General features: G+C 46.6%; 13 protein-coding genes across 13 annotated transcripts; 6 read left to right on the top strand and 7 right to left on the bottom strand.

Moving 5' to 3' along the window:
• Positions 1-646: 646 nt before the first annotated feature.
• Positions 647-2,843, bottom strand: V1512DRAFT_241585 (pyridoxal phosphate-dependent transferase). The gene is made up of 2 exons (XM_066914263.1): positions 2,290-2,843; positions 647-2,240 (listed from the first exon to the last, which is right to left on the bottom strand). The coding sequence occupies exons 1-2, from the start codon at positions 2,710-2,712 to the stop codon at positions 870-872; spliced, it is 1,794 nt and encodes a 597-aa protein (XP_066770251.1). The 5' UTR covers positions 2,713-2,843; the 3' UTR covers positions 647-869.
• Positions 2,844-3,064: 221 nt separating this feature from the next.
• Positions 3,065-4,515, top strand: V1512DRAFT_265676 (glucose signaling factor 2-domain-containing protein). The gene has a single exon (XM_066916945.1). The coding sequence runs from the start codon at positions 3,162-3,164 to the stop codon at positions 4,425-4,427; it is 1,266 nt and encodes a 421-aa protein (XP_066770250.1). The 5' UTR covers positions 3,065-3,161; the 3' UTR covers positions 4,428-4,515.
• V1512DRAFT_265675 (uncharacterized protein) lies at positions 4,470-6,684 on the bottom strand. The gene has a single exon (XM_066916944.1). It carries the CDS (start codon positions 6,430-6,432, stop codon positions 4,606-4,608), a length of 1,827 nt encoding a protein of 608 aa, XP_066770249.1. The 5' UTR covers positions 6,433-6,684; the 3' UTR covers positions 4,470-4,605.
• On the top strand, positions 6,589-7,560 carry V1512DRAFT_272078 (ribosomal protein S5 domain 2-type protein; the record flags this gene model as incomplete). The annotated part of the gene is made up of 4 exons (XM_066917669.1): positions 6,589-7,156; positions 7,199-7,254; positions 7,345-7,409; positions 7,455-7,560. 4 exons carry the CDS (start codon positions 6,589-6,591, stop codon positions 7,558-7,560), a joined length of 795 nt encoding a protein of 264 aa, XP_066770248.1.
• V1512DRAFT_265667 (uncharacterized protein) lies at positions 7,192-8,327 on the bottom strand. The gene is made up of 2 exons (XM_066916943.1): positions 7,995-8,327; positions 7,192-7,950 (listed from the first exon to the last, which is right to left on the bottom strand). The coding sequence occupies exons 1-2, from the start codon at positions 8,211-8,213 to the stop codon at positions 7,687-7,689; spliced, it is 483 nt and encodes a 160-aa protein (XP_066770247.1). The 5' UTR covers positions 8,214-8,327; the 3' UTR covers positions 7,192-7,686.
• A 123-nt stretch (positions 8,328-8,450) lies between these two features.
• On the top strand, positions 8,451-11,189 carry V1512DRAFT_265665 (WD40-repeat-containing domain protein). The gene is made up of 4 exons (XM_066916942.1): positions 8,451-8,502; positions 8,546-8,658; positions 8,700-8,794; positions 8,840-11,189. Exons 1-4 carry the CDS (start codon positions 8,485-8,487, stop codon positions 11,167-11,169), a joined length of 2,556 nt encoding a protein of 851 aa, XP_066770246.1. The 5' UTR covers positions 8,451-8,484; the 3' UTR covers positions 11,170-11,189.
• V1512DRAFT_265664 (general substrate transporter) lies at positions 11,137-13,089 on the bottom strand. The gene has a single exon (XM_066916941.1). It carries the CDS (start codon positions 12,804-12,806, stop codon positions 11,205-11,207), a length of 1,602 nt encoding a protein of 533 aa, XP_066770245.1. The 5' UTR covers positions 12,807-13,089; the 3' UTR covers positions 11,137-11,204.
• A 55-nt stretch (positions 13,090-13,144) lies between these two features.
• Positions 13,145-14,768, top strand: V1512DRAFT_241569 (WD40-repeat-containing domain protein; the record flags this gene model as incomplete). The annotated part of the gene is made up of 3 exons (XM_066914262.1): positions 13,145-13,391; positions 13,436-13,701; positions 13,743-14,768. Exons 1-3 carry the CDS (start codon positions 13,226-13,228, stop codon positions 14,766-14,768), a joined length of 1,458 nt encoding a protein of 485 aa, XP_066770244.1. The 5' UTR covers positions 13,145-13,225.
• Positions 14,769-15,305: 537 nt separating this feature from the next.
• Positions 15,306-15,542, bottom strand: V1512DRAFT_197395 (uncharacterized protein; the record flags this gene model as incomplete). Its single annotated transcript, XM_066913165.1, has 1 exon — positions 15,306-15,542. A coding segment is annotated over one exon (237 nt), but the record flags the coding sequence as incomplete, so codon positions are not given.
• A 110-nt stretch (positions 15,543-15,652) lies between these two features.
• Positions 15,653-16,854, bottom strand: V1512DRAFT_228182 (mitochondrial carrier domain-containing protein). Its single transcript, XM_066913888.1, has 3 exons — positions 16,649-16,854; positions 16,558-16,604; positions 15,653-16,505 (listed from the first exon to the last, which is right to left on the bottom strand). The coding sequence occupies exons 1-3, from the start codon at positions 16,800-16,802 to the stop codon at positions 15,708-15,710; spliced, it is 999 nt and encodes a 332-aa protein (XP_066770242.1). The 5' UTR covers positions 16,803-16,854; the 3' UTR covers positions 15,653-15,707.
• A 195-nt stretch (positions 16,855-17,049) lies between these two features.
• On the top strand, positions 17,050-18,061 carry V1512DRAFT_265654 (uncharacterized protein). The gene has a single exon (XM_066916940.1). The coding sequence runs from the start codon at positions 17,093-17,095 to the stop codon at positions 17,912-17,914; it is 822 nt and encodes a 273-aa protein (XP_066770241.1). The 5' UTR covers positions 17,050-17,092; the 3' UTR covers positions 17,915-18,061.
• Position 18,062: 1 nt separating this feature from the next.
• V1512DRAFT_265653 (mitochondrial inner-membrane-bound regulator-domain-containing protein) lies at positions 18,063-20,436 on the top strand. Its single transcript, XM_066916939.1, has one exon. The coding sequence runs from the start codon at positions 18,070-18,072 to the stop codon at positions 20,143-20,145; it is 2,076 nt and encodes a 691-aa protein (XP_066770240.1). The 5' UTR covers positions 18,063-18,069; the 3' UTR covers positions 20,146-20,436.
• On the bottom strand, positions 20,167-21,846 carry V1512DRAFT_45987 (uncharacterized protein). The gene has a single exon (XM_066918399.1). The coding sequence runs from the start codon at positions 21,828-21,830 to the stop codon at positions 20,493-20,495; it is 1,338 nt and encodes a 445-aa protein (XP_066770239.1). The 5' UTR covers positions 21,831-21,846; the 3' UTR covers positions 20,167-20,492.
• Between the last annotated feature and the right edge of the window lie 77 nt (positions 21,847-21,923).

Raw genomic sequence — 21,923 nt, 5'->3', positions numbered from 1 at the left:
CGACTCCCGAACTTGTCTACAGAAGAAAGAGATCATACAAAATATGGTGGTGACGATATTGATTATAAAATTAAACAGTTTGGCTCATTAAACCCGATAGACTGGACAAATAAAATCAAATATTGCAGAATACAAAGAACTCCCATGATTTGCTGCAATGCTTGAATCTCTTAACAGTCTCCTTATACTGTTTCTGAATGAAGGGGAAACCAACCACGAGTTCAGGTCATGGGGGACACCCAAAACGGTGTCCAGAGTAGCACTATCTCAACCCAATCAATCAATTAAAACGTGAATGACATAACATTGGAGTCAAAGTATAGACTAACAAACCAGCCGAACAGAATCCTTCATCACTAGTCATTACTTACAAAAGATAATGAACCAAGCCCGACCAATATAAATACGTCACCATAATGAAAGAACACAATCAAGAGCCTCAAATCTGCTTGTCACTCTACCGTGATGCCCCCCTTCCCCAGCTGGAGTTCAGTGTGGGGGATTTGCGGGGGAGATTGCAAGACGCAATATTAGCGTGAACTTTGAATGAAACAAGGACCCACTTTTCCTCTCCGTAAAAAGGCGGGGATGTTTTGATGCTTTGCATTAGCGCATTTCATTCGTTCTGCTTTTACCATCGGGGACCTCATGTCAAGTAATGTTCATGTTCATGATAGATGATGATTCAGCAAATACAAAAAGGTATCAAATAAATTAATAGTAACAATATATCGTGATGCGCCCAATATAAAAAAATTAAAAAATAACCGTAGGCACAATATGGTGGATACTCACTTTCCTGTAATAATACAATTTATCTACTCCTCTACTCTTGTAACGTACCACAACAAACCAGCATTGCTCTAAAACTACTCCAAGTCGTCGCGCTTACTGTCAATGACACCCTTGCGAATGACATCCTCGACCTTCCATCGTTTGCACTCACCCTTCTCGTTCGGAGGACTGAATTTAAGCAGCAACGCGTCACCAATCTCATCGCACGCGCGCAAGATTTTATCCAGATCTTCCTTATTGAGAGCTGCAGAGACACAGAATCGCACCCGCGAGGAAATTAGGGGAGTCGCGGGATACCCAACCACGACGACCGCGATCTTGCGACGGAGCATTTCGTGCGAAAATGCAGGCATCTTGGCGGGGGAGTACAACATGAGTGGAATAATTGGACTGTCATCCTGGCCAGAGACAATGAATCCCAACCGTCTAAGTCCAAGACGTAGGTAGCGTGAATTGAACGCAATACGCTGCAAACGTTCGTCACCTTCCCCAGGCATGATTTCTCCCATGATTGTTCGAAGAGCGGCTTCGATTTGAGCCAACACCGGGGGCGACATAGCCTCAGCGTAAATATAACCAATGTTGCTAAGCTTGAGTGCGTCAATGATATGCTTATCGGCAGCAATGTAACCACCCGTAGCACCGAAAGACTTTGTCAAAGTGCCCATGCAAATATCAACTCTTGAAGGATCGATTCCAAAGTAATCACAAACACCACGACCTTTAGGGCCAATGGCACCGATTGAATGCGCCTCATCAACAAAGAGGTAAAACTTGTACTTTTCCTTAAGCTCAACCAAAACAGGGAGATCGCAGAAATCACCTTCCATAGAGTAAAGGCCCTCGACAACGACAAGAATCTTCTTCCATGGTCTATGAGTACGAGGCTGACCTTGACTGATGTTCTCACGCACAAGGTGCTCCAAGTCCTTCATGTCATTATGCTTAAAAGTCTTGATGACTGCACCAGACAGACGAGCACCAAATCTGATAGACGCGTGATTGAGCTCGTCAGAAATAATCAAACATCCCTTTGACATCAGAGACGAAAATGCAAATGCGTTTGTGGCATATCCCATCGAAAACACCATTGCGGCTTCCTTGCCAATAAATCTGGCAATCAGATCTTCTGTCTCGACATGGAGATCTGTCGTACCAACCTCAGCCCTGGAAGAATTGGTGCTGGTACCATATCTACGCGCAATCTCTTCAGCTGCATCTGCACACTGTCCTTCTGACTGAGCGAAGCCCAAGTAGTTGTACGAAGACAGGTTCAAACATTCGGTCGTGGTTCCAGTAAATTCGAATGTCTTTCTGTTGCGATCGATTAAAGTAACAAACCGGCCAGGAACGCCCACAGTTGGACGAGCAAAACAATCATCCAATCGTTCCTTCAAACGCCTGACATAAAATGAATCGAAATCCGAGTTGAGTGCAGCGTATCCCTAGTATAATTAGAATAAGTTGAAAGCAACTGCACTACATTAAACACACATTTCGTTCCATTAAATGAGCGTATTTCTCCTTCTTAAATCGCTTCCCAAAAAAATCACGAACATGTCCAAATATGATAAGAATGAGATATGAAATATAAGTCGTCAGCAAGTAAAACAATGGCGGTTCCTCTTCTTTGTAGTGTGGAAGTGAATGTCCTTCGTGACTATGCACAATATAACGATGAGATGGATGCGTAATAGGCGCGAACTGCGTATCACGCTTTTTCTGGTCTTCTAAAGTAAATTCAGATGATGGCACCGCATTAACGGTATAATTGATAAGTCCAAGCGAAGACGCAGCCGCGTCAGCCGGAGGAGGTGACGCGGAGTGGTTGGAGGCACCACTCGAGATGGACGACAATTGCATTTGAGCTTGTGCTTGAGCAATCAGCGACGCGAGTTTAGTCTGGCTTGCCGGCATTTAATGTATGCACGCGCGATAGATTTTGCGACCAAAGAACGAAGAAGCTGCTCAGGTCGAAAACAAGGGGAAAGGAATAAAATGTCGTGAAGTTGCGAATCCGGCGATGCGGCAAGGAATGCGTGTCACGTGATTGACCTTTATGTACTTGATTTAAGCACCAGTTTCGGCAGATTAAAGTAAGCTATCCTAATCAATTGCAATAAGTAAAAGATTCTCATTTTAACCATGTATTTACTATTATATATATCGTAAATACATAAATGCATTAATTACATACTATCTATGACATAAGCACACAACTACAGTTCATATAAGTGCGGCGCTTGCACTGGTTATCGCTCGCCCCTCTCGAACTTAACGCTTCGTGGCTTTCCAAATCGTCTTTTCTGTAATCTCTCGCTCTTAGTCTCCCCCAATTCTTTTTTCAAGGCTCTCCAAACTTCGCGATGACTGAAGTAGTACAGAATGTTGAAGCGTCTGAAAAGAAGCAGGAAACCCCTTTGCTGAGAGATAAACTCATTGATATCTATGTTCGTCTGAATGGAGACACTGAGAAAGATTACTGTTTTTGCATTCCTCGAGATTCGCCCGTATCTTGTCTACACGATATCTTCAAGAAAATGCCAATCTTGTTATCGCCTACTTTCTTTTATTATCATACCCCTGCTGCCTTTCATCTCGATACATCACCAGGATTCATTACAAGTGAAGGTGCTATATTGTTTAACAGTAAAGGCAAACACAAAGCTATTGAAGACGAAACTGTAAAGATTGGTGATATTGCAAGAGAAGGTCAGCTGTTTATTCCAATGTTTAAACACAATCTTCGTCGTTGGTTCTTTGTCGTCGGTATATTGTTGTTTTGGCTTTATACGGATCTACCCGAATGGATGACCCCCACTCCTGGTATTTCAGTCTTTGCAATCTCTACCAGACTCTACGATCACTATTTCCCGGAACCCGATGCCGCACCTATGCCTGACATTGAAAATGACGGTATTGCTGACATTTTCTTCTTTGGATTTCATTGCATTAAAGTCACAGTGATTTTCTTGATTTTCTTTTTTGGCGGATACAATCCGTACTATATCAATCCGTTCAGGGACGCAGGCGAGATCTCGGCAGACAACCTTCGCGATATTGGCTGGACAGGATCTCGAAGAGTGACACCTGAAGAGTGGCGCGAAGAGAATCGAACCCGACGAATCGAGCAAGCTGGTGGTCCAGTCAAGGCTTATGAGCAAGGTATACTTTTGTCTCTCCAATCTGCTGGCGTGTTCTTGCAGCCTGGTGAGGGATTTAACACTCCAGTTGGGTTTGTGCCGCCACCTACTGCCCCTTCTGCCGCGCAATTGGAAAAGGAAACCGTTTTGATCAAGCCGGCATCAGCTGCAACGACTGGCACCGAAGCAGTTTCGCATGCTGAGACAGAGACTGAGAAACCGGTCAATAGCGAGCCCGAGCCCAAACCAGTTGAGAAGATCGACGTTGAGACCGTGCTCTGGCGATTAGGCCCGGACTACGAAACACTCTTGACAAAGTACCGCCGGGCGGAGATCAAGCGCCGGATGGATATCGGAGACACGGTCGCAGTCGCGCTCAAGGAATGGCGCCGGATCGGCCCGCTTGTGGCTCCGCCTGAGATTGTAGAGAAGTATCGAGGACGCAAATTGTTGGATTCTCGTCCAGATTTGTACACGAAATTCTTGTGAGCAGGGAATGGGCTCACGTGACTTAAGTACATATTACATACTGTTTATTTGAATCATGTAAACTAATTTTAATTTGTATTATAAAAAAGTAGCGCCTTTTAATAACCCGTGACCTGTAAACAGCAAGAAACCACCCAAAAGACCACGTCCCTTTTGCCAAAAAGTAAACGTACAAAGACTATACACAAAGACGAGCAACAAATCGTGCATTGTTGACAGAGACAATCGCACGTTGGTCCTTACGCACATACTCACCGCGACCAAGCAACCTGACGTGCACATCATTACCGTCAAATTTGACAATCTCAGCAACCCGTTCAAACCCACTATACACAGTCACCAGACCGCCTATCTGACACATGTCTGCACAATCACTCTTAATCACCAACTCAGTCGAGAAAGCAACTTCGTGCGAACTGAATACACCCATACCTCGCTGTAACTTGATTGGCCCACCAATGACTTCGATGCCAATGCTGCCTATATCGCCTTGGTGCAGCTCGAGACATGGGACACGAAGTTTCTGCATGCTCTGGACCACAATCCGCGTAGACTTGTCCGGACCACCGACGTAGTATGCCCTACCCAGCATCACCTTCCCGCTACGGACGACACCAGTCAAGATCCGGCCTGAATCATACACCGAGGTTACATAGAAATTTGCAGGAGTAGGATCATCAGAAACCCTAGAAGGAGCACTGCAGTTGCAATTGCTAGTATGATGAATTAAATGTCCCCGCGGAACTTCGCTGACATCAAGCTGACAATCGTCAATTTTCTCTTCCTTGTGCTGTGCTACAAAAGATTTCGTAACTTCCAATGCGTTCAAAAATTCATGCAAAAACGAAGTACCCGATCCAGACACAGCTGATAGTAGAAAAACTGGGACACAAGCCTGTGAAGCAGCGCAATCAATGGCAACCGCGTTCGAATTGACCATCTTGCCAAACAACGGCTGACCGTCAGACACGTTGTTGACGTTAGCATTACCAGACCGCTTGAACGAACCGACTTGGACCAAGATTGAACGTAAAAGTGTCTTTAAATGATCCGGACCAGTGAACATGTCTGATTTGGTCAAAAGCACAGCAACGCGCGACGTAGCACGCAATGCCAGATCGAGATATTCTGACCAACGAGAATTCTCACACACGGCAACGACAGTCACATCTGGAGCGTACAGAGCCATGTGCCTGCACACTAACCCGATCTTGTTGATAGCTCCCGGAGTGTCAAACGCCATAATAACGCGGGCCGACGACGCGACAATTTCTTCGTACGTGAACTTGCTGGTATAATTTGATAGCAAAACCCTGTTATCTGGTGCGGGTGTTGAATCCTCGTCTTCGTAGTCAAACAAACTCTCGTCCGATTCGAAACTGCCAATACAGGGCCGTTGTTGATTATACCCAAACACGTCAATTCCAATACTTGAGGTCCGCCCAGAAACCAATTCATGCCGGTGTTTAAGCACTTTCACCCTTGCCTTTCCTCGACCATTATCCAGTCCGTCATAGCATAAAGTGCCTAACAAAGTCGACTTCCCAGTCCCAGGTCCTCCGATGATAAACATCTTCACCACAGCTTTGTCGACCGCCGTTTTGTACACGTGAACCTCAACTATTCTCCTGTTGGCATCTTGTCTTGCTAACTCCTGACCTTGAACCGGAATTACCCTTACTACCTTAAACCACGCGCCTACACTTGTCGCCATCATTTTAAGCGTCCTCAATGACGCGTAAATTTCTAAATCCAATAGTCCAATTAATGTTCCATCATCAGCTACACCAATCTCATAAATCGCTTGACCTTGACCTTGAGTAAGACGCCATTGCAGCTGAGTAGTGAGCTGGGCTAGTCTTGCGTGATGAGGATTGATCATGTGAAGTTTGTACTCGATCGCACCATGAGAGTCCGTCTCCGGCACGATGGACGACTCGAATGCTGAATACGCAAACGGCGACATCAGTGAAGCCGGTGCTTCTTTGTATGTAAAGATATCCATTGAACCCAGAATTTTGTCGTGAAGGCGTCACGAGATGAGCTCGGGAATTACCTAGTGAGTAATCGACCATTATGTAACGCTATAGATCACGTGATATGTTATAGTCACGTGAAATACTCTATTTGGAACTGCATCAACTCTTGTTCACATTCAGCAATGGACGAGCTGGAGGAAGAAGTGTTGTCAATAAACGCAATCTACGGAGAATGTATGGTCGAGCAGAGTACGTCGTTGTACGTCGTGCACCCTCCATGCGCTCCAGCAGTGTCAATTTTAGTCTCGTTCCCGTCTTCGTATCCTGCTTCGGCGCCTTCAGTTCTTCAACTCAGCATTCCAGACTCTGTCACGGTACTGTCTGGTCCGACCGATGTGGCGGATTTGAATGCTCTAATGCGCGAGTGTTTTCGACTCGGAGAAGTGTGCGTCTTTAACTTTCTGGACGAATTGAATGACGTACTGATGGTCGAGTCTGAACAGAGAAATAAAGTTACAGAACAAGAATATGAGTCTGATTCGCCAATTGGACAGGATTTGAACTGGGTGGTGTCGGATATGGTTGAGGACCGGAGATCCAAATTTGTTGGGCGAGCTATCCATGTAAATTCAGTTGCTGACGCCAGAGCAAAGCTGGCGATATTGAAACGGTCAAAAAGAATAGCCAAAGCTACACATAATATGACTGCATGGAGAATAAAAACAGACAAGGAAGGAGTGACATTTCAAGGTACATTGACTATTACTGCACGGACAACAGACTGACCGGAAGACTGTGATGATGATGGAGAGTCTGCGGCTGGAGGAAGATTACTTCATTTATTGACTGTATGTTGCGCTGTTTTCTGTTTAATTTATACTAATATACAGTTAATGGTGAATACTATTGATTTGAACTGGCATTTTTTAAATATTTAGGACGTCTGGAATGTTATGGTTGTGGTCACACGATGGTTTGGAGGGACACATATAGGTCCAGACAGGTATGATTAGACTATGATGTATCACAGTAGTCAGCTGATAAGCAGATTTAAACACATTAATGTGACTGCCAGAGATGCATTGGTGAAAGGAGGATTTGCGCCCGATCACGATAAGGATAGTAAGAAGAAAAGCAAAAAGTCTAAACGATGATGACTTGTATCAAGAACCGAAGTTGTATTCCAATCTATTTCTTTGTATTTATCTTTTTTGTTTGCTTTCTCCAAGTTAATTTTTCTCACTCTGTTTTATTTGCTTTCCCAGATCATTTCGTTTCCCTTATCTCTGCGGTTTGTGTATACCCGTTCCTGGTGTTTTCTTAACACCCAGCCCACCTGGTTTCGTATCCGGTCGTACTGATATTCGCTGTTGTTTCCGAGCAGTCTTTATCAATGAAGATTCCGCTGCATTTTCAAGTTGACGCCGCTTTGCTTTTGCTTCCGAATCTTCGTCGTCATCTTCGTCGTTTTCGTCTTCCTGTTTTTTACCCTCCTCATCTGCATCTTCTGTCCGTTGTTCACTATACCTCTCTGCATCATATTTCTTACACATCAGACCGTATTCTTATAGATTCATAATTCACTTACCTTATTAAACATACCCCAACTCCGTCTTCCTCTTACTACCGAGTCTTCTTGCGTAGAGTCAATGACTTCAAACCCTATACCTTTCACTATCTTCACCTTCGGAGCATCAAACCCGACCGCAGTCGCAGAATTATCCAAACTCCATTTTGATGCATCGCTGATTTGTTTTTGCTGGGTCCTTATTTCTGCCAACTTTTCACTCGTTGCTGCTTGCCGCATGAACTATTTTGTCAGTAAGGTTTAACACAGAGTAATAGCACTCACTTTCATAGTCATGACTTTGCTCGAAAGCCCGCCATTACTTTTACTCGCATCCATTTTTGTATGTGTTTCTGATCAATTTAATGAAGTGAATTTTCAAGGTTGGGAGAATGAAAGGATTCAGGGATAAATTAGAGTTTATATGTTAACCTTAATTCTTTTGAGATCGAACCTCAGCGGCTTAATTTTTCTGTATTTTTTAAATTACACCAGAATATCCACAAAAACGATGAAAACCGAGTTTAAAGTGAGTGTTTTTAATTGCTTGAATGAGTAAAACTGACATATAGTTCTCTAATTTGCTTGGAACAGTTTATAGACAAGGAAACCTCGTTTTTACACCAGATGGAACGTGTATTCTTAGTCCAGTGGGCAACAGAGTGTCTATATTTGACTTAGTCAAGTGAGTACATTCATTAGTTATAAGATGAAACTAATGAACAGCAACAAATCATTGACTTTCGGCTATGAGCACCGCAAAAATGTTGCCAGAATAGCGTTGAATCCAGCTGCAACGTTACTTCTTTCTGTTGATGATGGTAAATCACTTTCAAACCTATCAGTAGTATACGCTAACATAGTAGATGGGCGTGCGATATTGGTCAACTTTACAAGGCGAACGGTTTTATATCACTTCAACTTTAAGGAAAAAGTCACAGATTTAAGTTTTAGTCCAGACGGAAAATACATCTCAGTCACAACAGGTAGCCATATTCAACTCTGGCGAACGCCAAATTACAAGGACGAACAGCAGTTTAGTCCTTTTGTGCGTCACAGGGTATATACCGGTCACCACTCTGAGATCACAGCGCTCTCATGGTCGCCCGACTCACGTTTTTTTCTCACGTCTAGCAAGGACTTGACCGTGAGAATATATTCCGTAAGCTCGGAAGATAGTACCGCCGCGACTGTACTTGGTGGACACCAAGATTCTGTTATTGCTGCGTATTTTTCAAACGACCAAGAAACCATCTACACAATCACAAAAGATGGCGCTTTATTGACTTGGAAATACCAGATTCCAAGCTTTAAAGACCAAGATGACGACCCTGAATCCATGCGGTGGCTGACTATCGAACGGCAATACTTCAAGCAGGGCGCAAAAGCTCACTGCGCAGCTTTTCACATGGAAACAAGCATGCTCGTGGTCGGGTTTTCGTCTGGCGTGTTTGGCATCTACGAGTTACCCGAGTTTAACATGATTCATACCCTCAGTGTGTCACAAAATGAAATCGATTCAGTCACAATCAACAAGTCTGGCGAGTGGCTCGGGTTTGGAGCGTCCAAACTTGGACAGCTATTAGTATGGGAATGGCAGTCCGAATCGTATATTCTAAAACAACAAGGACATTACGACTCAATCGATTGCTTAACATATACTCCTGACGGAAGCAGAATTATTACTGGTGCAGACGACGGAAAAATTAAAGTCTGGGACGCTGCGTCCGGGTTCGCGCTGGTGACATTCACAGAACACAGTTCGGCCATAACCGCGATTGAGTTTTCTACACGTGGTAACGTGCTGTTTTCGGCTTCGCTTGACGGCTCTGTTAGAGCATGGGACTTGATCCGATACCGTAACTTTAGAACTTTTACCGCGCCTGAACGGATCCAGTTTTCAAGTCTGGCTGTGGATCCTAGCGGCGAAGTCGTTTGTGCCGGCTCGCTCGACGACTTTGACATTCATTTATGGTCAGTTCAGACCGGACAGCTTCTTGATAGACTTTCAGGGCATGAAGGCCCAGTGTCATGCCTATCGTTTGCAGACGACGGCGGCACGCTCGCGTCAGCGAGCTGGGACAGGACCGTGAGGGTGTGGGACGTGTTTAGTCGGCATGGTTCGGTCGAACCTTTTGAGCAGGAATCTGACGTGCTTGCGATTGCGCTACGGCCGGATTCCAAACAGGTCGCGGTTGCTACCCTTGATGGCCAGGTCGCGTTTTGGGACGTTGCCGAGGGCAGACAAGTGGGCGTAATTGATGGCCGGAACGATGTGTCTGGCGGGCGGTATGCCGGCGATCGGTTCACGGCCAAGAACTCAGCTCGGTCAAAAAGTTTTAGAAGTCTGTGCTACTCTGCTGACGGCAACTGCGTATTGGCAGGGGGGAATAGCAAGTATATCTGCTTATACGATGTCGACAACGAGGTGCTGCTACGGAAATATACAATTTCGCGGAACATGTCGCTTGACGGCACGCTTGATTTTCTCAACAGTAAGAACATGACGGACGCCGGCCCGATAGATTTAGTCGACGATCGTGGCGAAGCCTCTGATCTCGAAGACCGGATCGACAAGAGTCTACCTGGTGCGTCAAAAGGAGACCTTTCGGTCCGAAAAGTGCGCCCGGCAATCCGGACATCAAGTATCAAGTTCTCGCCGACTGGGCGCGCGTTTGCGGCCGCGTCGACGGAAGGCTTACTTGTGTATTCTGTTGAGGACGAGTTTTTTTTTGACCCATACGATCTTGACGTCGACGTCACGCCTGCGTCTGCATTGTCTGCGCTGAATAGAGAGCACGATTACGTGAAGGCGCTGGTCATGGCGTTCAGACTTAACGAGCGATATCTGATTCACCAGATTTACGAGTCTGTCGCGGTGCGGGACATCCCGATTGTAGCGCGACGTTTACCGGTCGTGTACCTGTCTCGACTGCTGCAGTTTATGGCCGGGCTAGTGGAGGACTCGCCGCATGTTGAATTTCATTTACGGTGGTTGGACGCGCTGTTCACTGCACATGGACGGTACCTTAAAACACACCGGGTACAGCACGCGGCGGATATTAGAGGTGTACATAAGTTCACGTCCAAGTTACAGCGGGACCTAGTGAAGCATTCGAATGAGAATGCAAGTTTGCTGAAGTACTTACTAACGGAGAAGGAGTCGTTTGACAGTTACATGTACATTTCAAACTAATACATTATCCTTCTTGTCTGTCATAAGCTAACACGCTATTCCGTTTTCTCTTCTGGGGCCGCTATGGGAATTTCCTCGCCGTAAACATCGACCTGGTATTCGCTGAACTTCCTAGCCGGTACTTTGTTTTTAAACATAACATCTAGCTCTTCATACGTCCTGCCTTTTCCTTCGGGCACGTAAAAAAACGAAATGACAGCGAGCACCAACGCGACACCGCCCCAGAAAAATCCAACTTTGCCTTTCCAGTTTCCTTCGGTCGGGTTGATCATGTACGGCATAATGACTCCAATGATGATGCTTGCGACGTAATATCCAATTCTCGCAAGACAGACGCTCTTGGACCTTAACCTGACTGCTGAGAGTTCGGCAATAATGGCGTACGTGATTGACGCAACCGTGGTCGCGAAAGTGTACATCCACAAAAATGTGAGCCCGCCTTGGGCCCAAGACGCGCCGACCGAGTGTGCAGATGCGGAAACAATACCGATGATGAGCAGGATTGCAGAAAGCGCAAACAATCCAAAGACCAAGATTGGGCGGCGGCCAAACCGATTCATGACAAACCAGGCCGTGATTGTGCCCACGCACGAGCATGCAAACCCACCGACACCGGCTTTATACCCGTCTGTAGGATCGAGACCAGCCTGGAGAAGAAAGTAAGTTGGATTACCGCCAATTGCCAGACCGCACAGTGTTTGCGCGGCGTAAACAAACATGACTATGAACGTGCGTCTGCGGTCCGATCCTTTGAAACACTCGATATACGACGTTGACTCTGTCTGTGCTTTTTCGGTCTTGTTGGTGTGGATCATCATCGCGACGGTCTGCCACGCGTCATCTTGCTTGTCCTTGGCACTCAACCGCTTGACTGACGCCTCGGCCTTGTCGTACTGTCCCTTTTCGACAAGCCACCAAGGCGACTCAGGCGCAAACCATAGGATTAGACCAAGCGGGATTGGCCAGACCCACTGGACCGCAAACGGGATCCTGTAAGCCCATTCTGTCGTGAGCGGCTCGCAGCCTTGCAACACACCAGCCGAAATAAGCTGGCCCGCGCCCCAACAGAAATTAACAAACACAGCAAGCGGGCCACGTAATGCAACAGGTCCAACTTCAGAGGCATATGCTGGTCCCATTGTCGCAAACACGCCAAAGGGCAACCCACATAAAATTGACGCTGCAAGCAAATGCTCGATCTTTGTTGCGAAAAACGGCACAAAAATAAAACATGTCAACGCAAACAACGAGACCAATAATGTCTTGCGATACCCAAACCTGACGGTCAAGTACCCGTTTGCAAATGCGCCAAAAATAGTTCCGCACGTACTCGCGTTTCCAAGCCCGACCTGCCACGGTCCCGAAATCTGATATCCGAGATCCGGTCCATAATATTTACCATAACGCTCTCTAAACGCTGGCTGCGAAAACAAGTTGCCAACTAGCACGATATCATAACCTTCCATCACAATCGTCATTGAAACCAGTACCGACCACATCACTGCTTTTGGGTACTTTCTAATCGACGCGATGACTCCTAGCGCAACTTCTTCATCCGCTGCGATTTTACCGTCTGCAACGATTTTTGCAAAGTCCAACGACTCGACATGATATGCGTCTTCTTTCTCGGTATCCATTATTGATGACGAAAAACAATGCGAAAGAGGCGGTTTTATGGTTTGCCATTATGCGGTGGGGTAGAACAATTCAGCAGGCTATTTGAACACAAGGCTAAATTGAATACGGGGATGGACGAACAATTGCGGGGTTGTCAAGGTGGGTCTTAGCGGGTCCGGGTAAACACTCATTTATGCAGAATGAAAACGAACGCTGAACAGAGCAAAATGTGTCTCAGATCGTAAATTGGATTGCCCTTTTCCCCGCAAAGCGGCCCGAGCGCCAAACACACAGTCTAAGACATTTCAAGAGTTAATACACATTAAGGATTAGGGTTTGGCTAAAAACAAAGTTTGTTGACATAAACGAGGGGTTTGTGGAAAGATGTCCCAACGAAGTAAGACATACGTGAGGTATATGCCACTGGGCGACAGAAGCTATGGAGCGGGACTCGTTTGAAGCCGAGAACGAAGATTCTGATGGCACAGTCATGAATGAACTAGCTGACATGTATGGTCAATACAGACAGTCGATTGAGCCTGAGCAGTTGAGACTAGATGATTGGAGTCCCGAGGACCGTACGATCTCTATGGATCAAGTCCAAGGTGCGTATTTTGCGGGCAGGCGGGGTACAGGACTGACGAGGTAGTTGAGTACGCACAGCATTCTGCTGAGTTTTTGACTGTGATTCGAGGAATTCATGATACGATATCGTTGCGGGAGCGGGAGTGCGATGTGATATTGCAGCAGCAACGGCCGGCCGAGATCGCGAGAGACGACATTTATGAGAAGTATAATGACGTGCAAGGGATTCAATGGAGCTGGAAAGAATGGGCGCGAGAAGCACGGAGGATACGGAATAAATGGTATCCTGGATATTACAATTTGCCTGGATCACGAGACAAGACGAGGAAGGTACGTATTGATCAAGAGAACGGGACAAGACTGATGGGCAGATGGCGGATGCGCCATTCACGAACGAGACTCTGTACAGGTTTGAGCGGTTATACACGTTCGCGAAGCCTAGACCGACGCATTTCCAGCTCCGGCATTTGTTAGTGCCGATATCAAGACAGAACATTTATTATTCGGACACGTACGTTATTAAGTGCTTGGATGCCGACTCAGGCCGGGTACGAGACGTTGCGGTGCAGGATCGGAATCTGGTGTATGCGGGATTGGGTACGAAGATTACGGCGATTGACGGGAATCGCGATGTTGTCATCGCTGGCGGGTTCTATGGACGTTATTTTTACAAAAACCTCGCCACCGGTCTCGATCAGACCACACCGAGTGGGATTGGACTGGTGTCGCCGACAGCAACGCATAATAACAACACGAACCATGTGTCAGTGATCGGGACGAAAGCTTTGTTTTCATGCAACGACTCGACGGTGCGGACGCTGGATTTGAATACAAACAAGATGGTACAATGCGTTGAGCTGCCGTTCGCGGTCAATTGCAGTGCGACCTCGCCGGACTCGACATTGCGTGTCGTTGTGGGGGACGCCAAAGAGGCACGTGTGATCAGTGCTAGCAGAGGGGAGAAAGTCATGTCGCTGTATGGACACCAGGACTATAGTTTCGCGTGTGCGTGGAGTCCGGACGGGCATACTGTCGTGACCGGGAACCAAGACATGACGTGCCGGGTGTACGATGTGCGCCGAAGTGACCGGGCGGTGCACGTCATTGGCGCGCAATTAGACTCAGTCCGGAGTGTCAAGTTCGACAGTACCGGTCGCCAGCTGTTAATGGCCGAGACGGTTGACTACGTCAGCGTAGTCGAGACAGGTATGTATACGCGGGGGCAGGTGTTGGAGTTCTGGGGCGGTGTTTCTGGTGCTGGGTTTTGTGCGGAGAGTGAGTACGAAGATGAGAGTTTGTGGGTTGGAGTGTACGACCAGCTGGTTGGAGGGATGATGCATTTCGAACGGCGGAATGCCGAGTGGGTTGAGTATGGCGGAGAAGAATTATTTTATTGAATAGTGTTCATCTTCGTAGACCGGGTCAGGCACGATTGCGATTGCGTTGTCAAGCGTGATGCACGCGCCAGGCATGCTCTGATGTAACGCTGCGTTGAATCCATAAGTCAAGTTGAGTGCATGTCCATTTGAGCTGAGCGTGAACGTCTTGATATTTGCAAATTTAGGCATTTTGGCAGACCCGAGTTCAAGCAATTCCGAGTCTCCTTCGGTCCATATACAGTTTAGATTATTCAGGTTCGGGAGCGACGCGGCATAACACCATACGCTAATGAGCGACCCTATAGAGACGTCCAGCCTTGTAAGCTGGGTCATGAACTTACTTGCTTTGCCTGACTTGTGCCGTGGCGCAAACGGGTCGAACCCGACTTTCCCAAACGCAACGTGTCGGAGATTCGACAGGTGCTTGCCGCATGTTTGGTCGAGCGCGATGATGTCACTGTCATACGTGACGGACTCTGTTTGGCGAAAGATAAGAGCAATGCAGCACGTCATGGACTTGATGACATGTTGCGGGTCAGCCAGTGATAAAAATGGCAATGCAATTGAGAAGACACATCCGGCAGATTTGCCTATGCTTTCGACTAAAGTTGTCGGAGTGACGGAAAAGCGTGAAAAGTCTAGTGTTGTATATGATGTCGGGATTGAGAGTGCGTGAGAAAGCGCAAAATTCCACGAGCGACAAACCAGACGTAAACGCGCACTAGAGGGGAATGTGACTTGCTGGACTATAATAAGCACAATCTCAATTGGTAGCACAGCTATCGGGTCCATGCATATAAGATCGGGAAGTAGAGCTTACTGTTAAGAGGGTTTTGTACAATATAATTAACGGGCTCGTATATTACACCAAGGCAAGAAGGGGTTTTTGTACGAAGCAAGATTTAAGGGTCTTGTATGTATTATCAAGATAGTATAACTCTATTAACACACTACACTTTATTTCTTTCCTCCGGTAGTAGGGAGACCGACAGCCGCCTTAAATGAATCGTACAACAACCACTGGAGTCCAGTAAGGGTACCAATCATAACAATACGAACAGGTAATCCGTTCCACAATCCGGCAAATCCGATGCGTTGGTAGATTCTGCCAACGGCCTGTCCCATGGACTCATCAGCCTTCTTCTCGGCGTTAATCTTGGAAACCATGACATCGGCAGGGTGGGAAACAACAGCACAGAAAACGCCTGCGATGTACCCACCGAGAAAAGAGACACCTGTCTGGGCAAGAAGAGAGTACTCGGACTTGTCCTTGGGGAGGTAAGAGTAGATAATCTCGACAGTCTTTTCGAACGAAGCAAACTTAACCATAGTGTAAGGGATCTGACGGGCCCAGAGTGGAGAAAGACCCTTGTACAAGCCACCGAATCCTTCAGCAGCAGTGATCTTGCTGAATCCATCCAAAGCAGAAGAGTAGATAGGGGGGAGAGTGGTCTGGGTACGAACTTTAATGGCTTCCCATGGGCAAAGGAAGACATCGGCAATGAACTCAGCAGAAGCAGAGGCAGCAAGATAGACAACAGTACGGTAGTTGTGAGCGGTTTCCTCACCAACAAGGTCGGCGTATTTCTTCTTGAAAACTTCGTAAAATCCGTACTTTCCGGCACCCTGGAAAGAGTATCCGATCATAGTAGCGCCGAAACCGACCCAAACACCTCCAAATCCTTCAGCCTTAATAATTGATTTCCATGCCTGGAAGTTACCAGAGTACAAGCTGGGGTTAACCTGTCTACGACACTAAATTCCTAAAGTCAGTATGAACTCAATTGTTCCTACCAAAAACCCATACCTTGACAAGATCAAGAGGAGTCATGGCAGAGTGAGTTGGTCCACAAGCTATAGATGTTATTGAAGTCAATTGAGGTTGATAAACAACATACCAATGATTCCGCCAAGGGTACAGGCACCATAAAACTCAGGAGTGTAGAGCTTAATTCCACCTTCAGCCGGAGCATTGACAAAAAAGGATTTGTTGCTCTGAACAGGCGAAGTGAAAGCGGATTGAACCGACGCGGTTGAAGGAAAAAAAGGCATTTTTCCACTAATTTGAAGATTTGGTGACAATAAGAAAAGAAGGGAAGAAAAGAATCCGAGACGAGAATTAAAAAAGCGACGTCGGCAAAAGCGGTGAATTCTGGTTGGCCAGGGGTTGAGCCCTAACCCTTTAGGCGGTTGAGCAGATTTGTCTTACGTACCCTTACCCTTATTACATAAATGCTTAGTCATAATATCCCAATCACGTGCATTTCGTCAATTTTCACTTCTTTTGCTCGTTCTCCCTTGTAGTTCACGAGAATTGAAGTCACTCGAAGATAATACACAAAATGAGAAGATCACAGTTCTGTCAGGTTTTGTTGCCTTCAGTAGTGTCGCTCCATGTGATCCTATTGTTACCTCTGCTACTACCGACGCATGGGGTTAATGTGAGCTGGATCATTATGATGTCATCAATTGGACTTGGACTTGTTGGATTCGGTGTGTTGGTGCTGTTTAGGCTGTTTCTTACACTATTTCCTGTAGTGAATATTATTGCGACTTGTTTTTTATTGTTTGTGATTGGGTTTGGTGAAGAAGTTGTGCATTTTATACTAGTGAAGGCAGTATCAAATGGGATATGGCATCCCGCGTACATCTTGGGATACGCATGGGCTGTGGCAGAATGTACTGTGTCATTATATCAGTTAGTACCACCGAAGCAGTATCGGTACATACATCTTCCAACCGGTGAAGATGGTGATGAAGACGATGAGTATGCGCTTGATCATGATGAAGATACACAAACAACAACTCATCCTGATCCTGCAGCCACGTTTGCATCTGCTGCCGCGGTTCATCAAAGACAACGTGAAGATCCAATCGCGCCTTTAGTAGGGACGTCATTGCTAGACCTGCCAACGTACTTCCCATTTCTGTGGCGGGCTTCTGCTATTCTGCACCATCTTGGCTTCTCAATTCTACTTAGTTTTGCCACTGACGGACCCGCAATGCTCGGTCTTGTTCTTTCGATCGCATTCTATAGAGGAATCATGAGGTCAGTCTGGGGCGTCGGCATTATTCGGTTTGGTGTAGTCACAGTAACGTTCCTGAACCTCCTCGGCGGCCTGCTCTCTCTCGTCGTCGGTCTTGCTCTTTGGAGAGCCATTTGATTTGTCTTTTGTTTATTTTGCAACGGGCGTATTATTGGCTGGAAAAGTTCATGATTTGTTTTTATTTAAGTGATTATATAAACTATTATGTAAGACCCTCCCAACGCAAAAAAGCATCATGAAAATTGTGAATAAATTCAACGACAGACCAAAATATGATTCGGTTGCGCCTGTTTACACCCACATTTTTACGTGCGGTTCGTCACTTAACAACCGAATCTCAAACTAAATCTTGGCCCCAGTCACTGACTCACCAGGCTCGGACGATCAAGTTTACGGTCGAAAATGAGATCCATGAAGTATCGGATCAGCTTGAGTTTAGTCACGACCGAGACGACGAAATTATCATTATCGATCAGCAGAAATTCGTGAATGGCAAACGCAAAACAAAACTGCCTAAACTTAAACTGCTTCGAGAAACTATTGACGCTAACGCTGCAACTTTAATGATCAAGGAACCGCCGTGGGAAGAACCACTGGTTGATTCAATAAACGCCATGAAACCGGTCAATGACGTCGTTTCTGCTGAGCGATACGAACAGGTCAAACTAGCGCTTAAAGCGGCGTTTAGTAAACACCAACTAGCCGCGTTTGCTGGTCTTTACGGTGCATCTTTGAAGGCAACAAAGAGTAGCAGCATAGAGTACATTATTGACAGAGTATGGCAGCTACGCATATCCAGTGAAGTCAAGAACGATCTCGTGACTGAGAAGGTGTACGGTTTTCGACACCGTCGGGAACTTGTGCTTGTACTATCAAACAACGCTGCTATCCCGAGGTCATGGACTAGACTCGGGGCTGGGATCGTTATTAACCCAAAGACCTTGACGTTGACTGTACGTGCGCCAGGACCGGTTGCAGACGACATTCTTAATAGACTCGACCACATTACATCACATATTGTCGAGTCTGAAATAGAACTACCGCATGCGACTACGACGATAGACTCAATCCCGTTGTCGCTCATATCGCGACTGACCAGCACAGACCTCGAGTTTACATCACAATCAACAATCAGGGTATCTGCGCTCGGTGAACGGTCAGGATACAAACATATCGACGTTGCACGCCGTTTAGCTGTTCTCTCACTAAACACGACCCCGACCCATGACAGAGTACTATTCCCACCTGGGTCGCTCTCACACCAAGACAAATCGTTTTACCGTGTCGACACGGATGACGCGCTACCTTGGAATCGCAGCACGACAGATTGGGTCCGGTGGAGGGAGATTGCGTTCAAAAAAGACGAGCACAGAACGATGCGCGAGTTTGGGTTTGAGTACCCGATGCTATTGGCCCGCGAAGTCGCGAAACTGACAGAGATGAAATGTGAAGTGCATGACCGCCTGTCGGGGGCGTACTTTGATCGCATGCTCGGCATGAACCCGGGTATGAACGCTGACGCAAACGTTAGCTCGGCTGTCGTCGACATCATTTCCGGCGTCTTTTCGGTCGACAAGACACCCGACGAGGTCCGGTACGATTCTGTGCTTGATTTACTTGGTCAGCACGGAGACTTTACCGCGACGTTCGGTGTTGCGTTGCATAACCGGACTTTGCTCTCGACCCGGAAAGTGACAGATCAAAGTTACTTTTTTCTCGCGTCCGCGCCGCAGTTCACCCGGTTCATTGACGTTTCTCCAGCCAAGTTTGAGCTAATTCGGCATTCTGCATCGTCAATTGAGCGAAAATTCTTGGTGCTACGGTTTGTAAACGTGCTTGGTGCTGAGCCAGGGCGGGCAGAGATGCTGATACCTGTACGCGAGCAGGTCGCTGTTCATGACGACGCTAGTGTTCGGACGTGTGCGCAGGATACAGTGGTTGACATGTTACTGCCTGCAGAGTCTGTTGATGTACGGTTTAGCAAGACGGTCTGGACTGATGTACGTATACAGGACACTGTGCGTGAGTTTTTGGCCAACCTGAAAGTCGACTTTTCGTCTCGCCAGAATGTGCCTGCGAGCATAGTTTTAAATGGACAGGAGTACATGTTCGAGCTACTGGAACAGCGCACAGAAGTTAGGTACGAGTACGAAGGATATGTTGTCAAATACAGTATAGTCGAGGCAGGAAACCTGAATGGCAGACGGATACAGGTTGATCTTGTGCCTGTTACAGCAGACCACAAGTTTGTCAACTCTGCGATCGGGCTGGCGGCGGGCGTGTCTCTTTTGGGAAGAACGCGACCGGAACTGCTGCGTGTGGCTCGGAAGGACGAGAAGGAGGAGTAACAAGACTCGTCAGAGTTGTAATGCATTGGTTGAGACTCGAAGGACGAGAAGATTAATAAGAACCATCGACGTAGTCAAAATGCCGCCTGTGGTCGGAAGGACGAGAGGAGAATTAAGCATATCCTAGATACTCGTCCAGACGTCGAGACACAGCAGTCAAGACGTCAAGACACAGCAGTCAAGACGTCAAGAGGTTAGCGAGTATTGGTTAGACTCTGTGGACTCCGCGTTCAAAGACCAGGAGTGATGTACAATATATAATACATCGTAAATAAACAAACACCATACACCATTAATTTTCACTCACTCACTGTCCCTCAAATCACTAGTCACTAATCGCTATATAGCTATGTCGCAGCCGAGGTACATGAGACCATGCATCCCAGTAAATCAGCAACAGGCAAGGAAACTGCGGCTGCGGCATGATCACCCACTCCAAGACTGATTACCACGCGTTCGTTCAAATAACCTTCATACCTGCCTGTATATTTCTCCCACGCTATACTGACCGTGTACAAAAACTTTCCTTCAACATCAAATTTCTGTTCCCACTCGTCTTCATTGTCAAATCTGATATGTTTCGCGCCGAACGCGACCATGCTGAACGGCGGAACTGATTTCCAAACCGCAAGGTAGCGTTTGTACTGTACTTTAAACTTGTTTGTTGATTCTTTTTTATGCACAAACGCAATGTAGACTGTGTTTTCTGGCGACGGTTCGCAGATTCCGTAATTGCAGAGCACCACTTTTAAAGGGTTTGTGGCTTGGTGCCATGTCGCGTCGTCAACAATGCACGACAATTCGTCAGGAGACGTCAGATTATGTGTCGTAAGCCCGTTCCCAATTATTTTGGCAAAATGCCTGCTGGCGTGTCCGAGCTCGTATTGCACGTAGGGTTCATTATCGGGCCCGTAGAAAATCTGATAATTTTTCTCAACCACATGTCTCCCTTTTGCCTTTGTCAGTTCCGTGACTGCGGGATACTCGTTTAGTAATCCACGCGTGACTTTATACCGCAGCGATGGGTATATTGACCGTAAGTCAATCAACCACAGACCAAAACATCCGTATCGTGACTGCTGATTGAGTAGCATCAGCGGCTGCAATTCTGCGGACCAGAACAATCTAGGGTCATGATATCCGGGCAAGTCCGCCATGAAGTTGACGCCTGAACAGTCGCGAGCCGGGGTCTGTGGGACCGCAAGTTCGCGTGGAGTTGTTATGCATCCCAAGTGTCTTGTTGAGATTTCGATCCCGTAGCCGTTGACAATTCGTTCGTCGACGTAGTTGCCTTCACAAATCAACGACGTCTGAGCATATCCTGATCCACGAGCGCGAGCAACAATGAGGAATGGGAAATGCGAAGTTGGAGGAAGCGGAATTATTGTCGGGTTGTATGCGCCAGATCCCGATGGAATTCTGACTTCATAGACTTTGTGAGATAACGAAACAAACGTGTCATAAACCTGAGCAGTTGAATCTGACTTGCATTTATGAAATAAAAAATTGTATTTTGCGCCTAGTGATGGAGACGGCGAGAATGAAGGTTCGAGATGAGAGGTGATTTCAGGCAAAGTAAAAGAAGTCAATTGAAGCCTTTTCGGAGACGTTAGTTTTGACAGATAATATAACGACGCACATAGAAGTACTGATATTAAGTAGAAGGCAGAATCTCGAGATTTCATTTTGTGGGGGATAAAATGGTGAAGTGAAGCCGAGTGTGGAGGTTAAGTAAAACCCTGAAACCCTGTGCTTATGGCGCAAATGTGCATCTACTG

The sequence above is a fragment of the Lipomyces arxii genome (genome assembly GCF_038497795.1).
Source record: "Lipomyces arxii strain Phaff 12-163 unplaced genomic scaffold V1512scaffold_15, whole genome shotgun sequence".
NCBI lineage: Eukaryota > Fungi > Ascomycota > Lipomycetes > Lipomycetales > Lipomycetaceae > Lipomyces > Lipomyces arxii.
The sequence above is the reverse complement of the archived record's forward strand: the minus strand, read 5'-3'. Positions and strand labels throughout refer to the sequence as shown.

Coding starts and splice junctions, on each gene's coding strand:
- V1512DRAFT_45987 (XM_066918399.1), bottom strand. CDS start 21,830: ATGAAATCTCGAGATTCTGCCTTCTACTTAATATCAGTACTTCTATGT.
- V1512DRAFT_265653 (XM_066916939.1), top strand. CDS start 18,070: ATGATTCGGTTGCGCCTGTTTACACCCACATTTTTACGTGCGGTTCGT.
- V1512DRAFT_265664 (XM_066916941.1), bottom strand. CDS start 12,806: ATGGATACCGAGAAAGAAGACGCATATCATGTCGAGTCGTTGGACTTT.
- V1512DRAFT_265654 (XM_066916940.1), top strand. CDS start 17,093: ATGAGAAGATCACAGTTCTGTCAGGTTTTGTTGCCTTCAGTAGTGTCG.
- V1512DRAFT_265665 (XM_066916942.1), top strand. Junction 8,659..8,699: donor TCTATATTTGACTTAGTCAA/GTGAGTACATTC, acceptor ACTAATGAACAG/CAACAAATCATTGACTTTCG. Junction 8,795..8,839: donor ACTTCTTTCTGTTGATGATG/GTAAATCACTTT, acceptor CTAACATAGTAG/ATGGGCGTGCGATATTGGTC.
- V1512DRAFT_228182 (XM_066913888.1), bottom strand. CDS start 16,802: ATGCCTTTTTTTCCTTCAACCGCGTCGGTTCAATCCGCTTTCACTTCG. Junction 16,605..16,648: donor TACCCTTGGCGGAATCATTG/GTATGTTGTTTA, acceptor TAACATCTATAG/CTTGTGGACCAACTCACTCT. Junction 16,506..16,557: donor CTCCTCTTGATCTTGTCAAG/GTATGGGTTTTT, acceptor TTAGGAATTTAG/TGTCGTAGACAGGTTAACCC.
- V1512DRAFT_265667 (XM_066916943.1), bottom strand. CDS start 8,213: ATGCGGCAAGCAGCAACGAGTGAAAAGTTGGCAGAAATAAGGACCCAG. Junction 7,951..7,994: donor GTTGGGGTATGTTTAATAAG/GTAAGTGAATTA, acceptor CTGATGTGTAAG/AAATATGATGCAGAGAGGTA.
- V1512DRAFT_241585 (XM_066914263.1), bottom strand. CDS start 2,712: ATGCCGGCAAGCCAGACTAAACTCGCGTCGCTGATTGCTCAAGCACAA. Junction 2,241..2,289: donor CTCATTTAATGGAACGAAAT/GTGTGTTTAATG, acceptor TAATTATACTAG/GGATACGCTGCACTCAACTC.
- V1512DRAFT_265675 (XM_066916944.1), bottom strand. CDS start 6,432: ATGGATATCTTTACATACAAAGAAGCACCGGCTTCACTGATGTCGCCG.
- V1512DRAFT_265676 (XM_066916945.1), top strand. CDS start 3,162: ATGACTGAAGTAGTACAGAATGTTGAAGCGTCTGAAAAGAAGCAGGAA.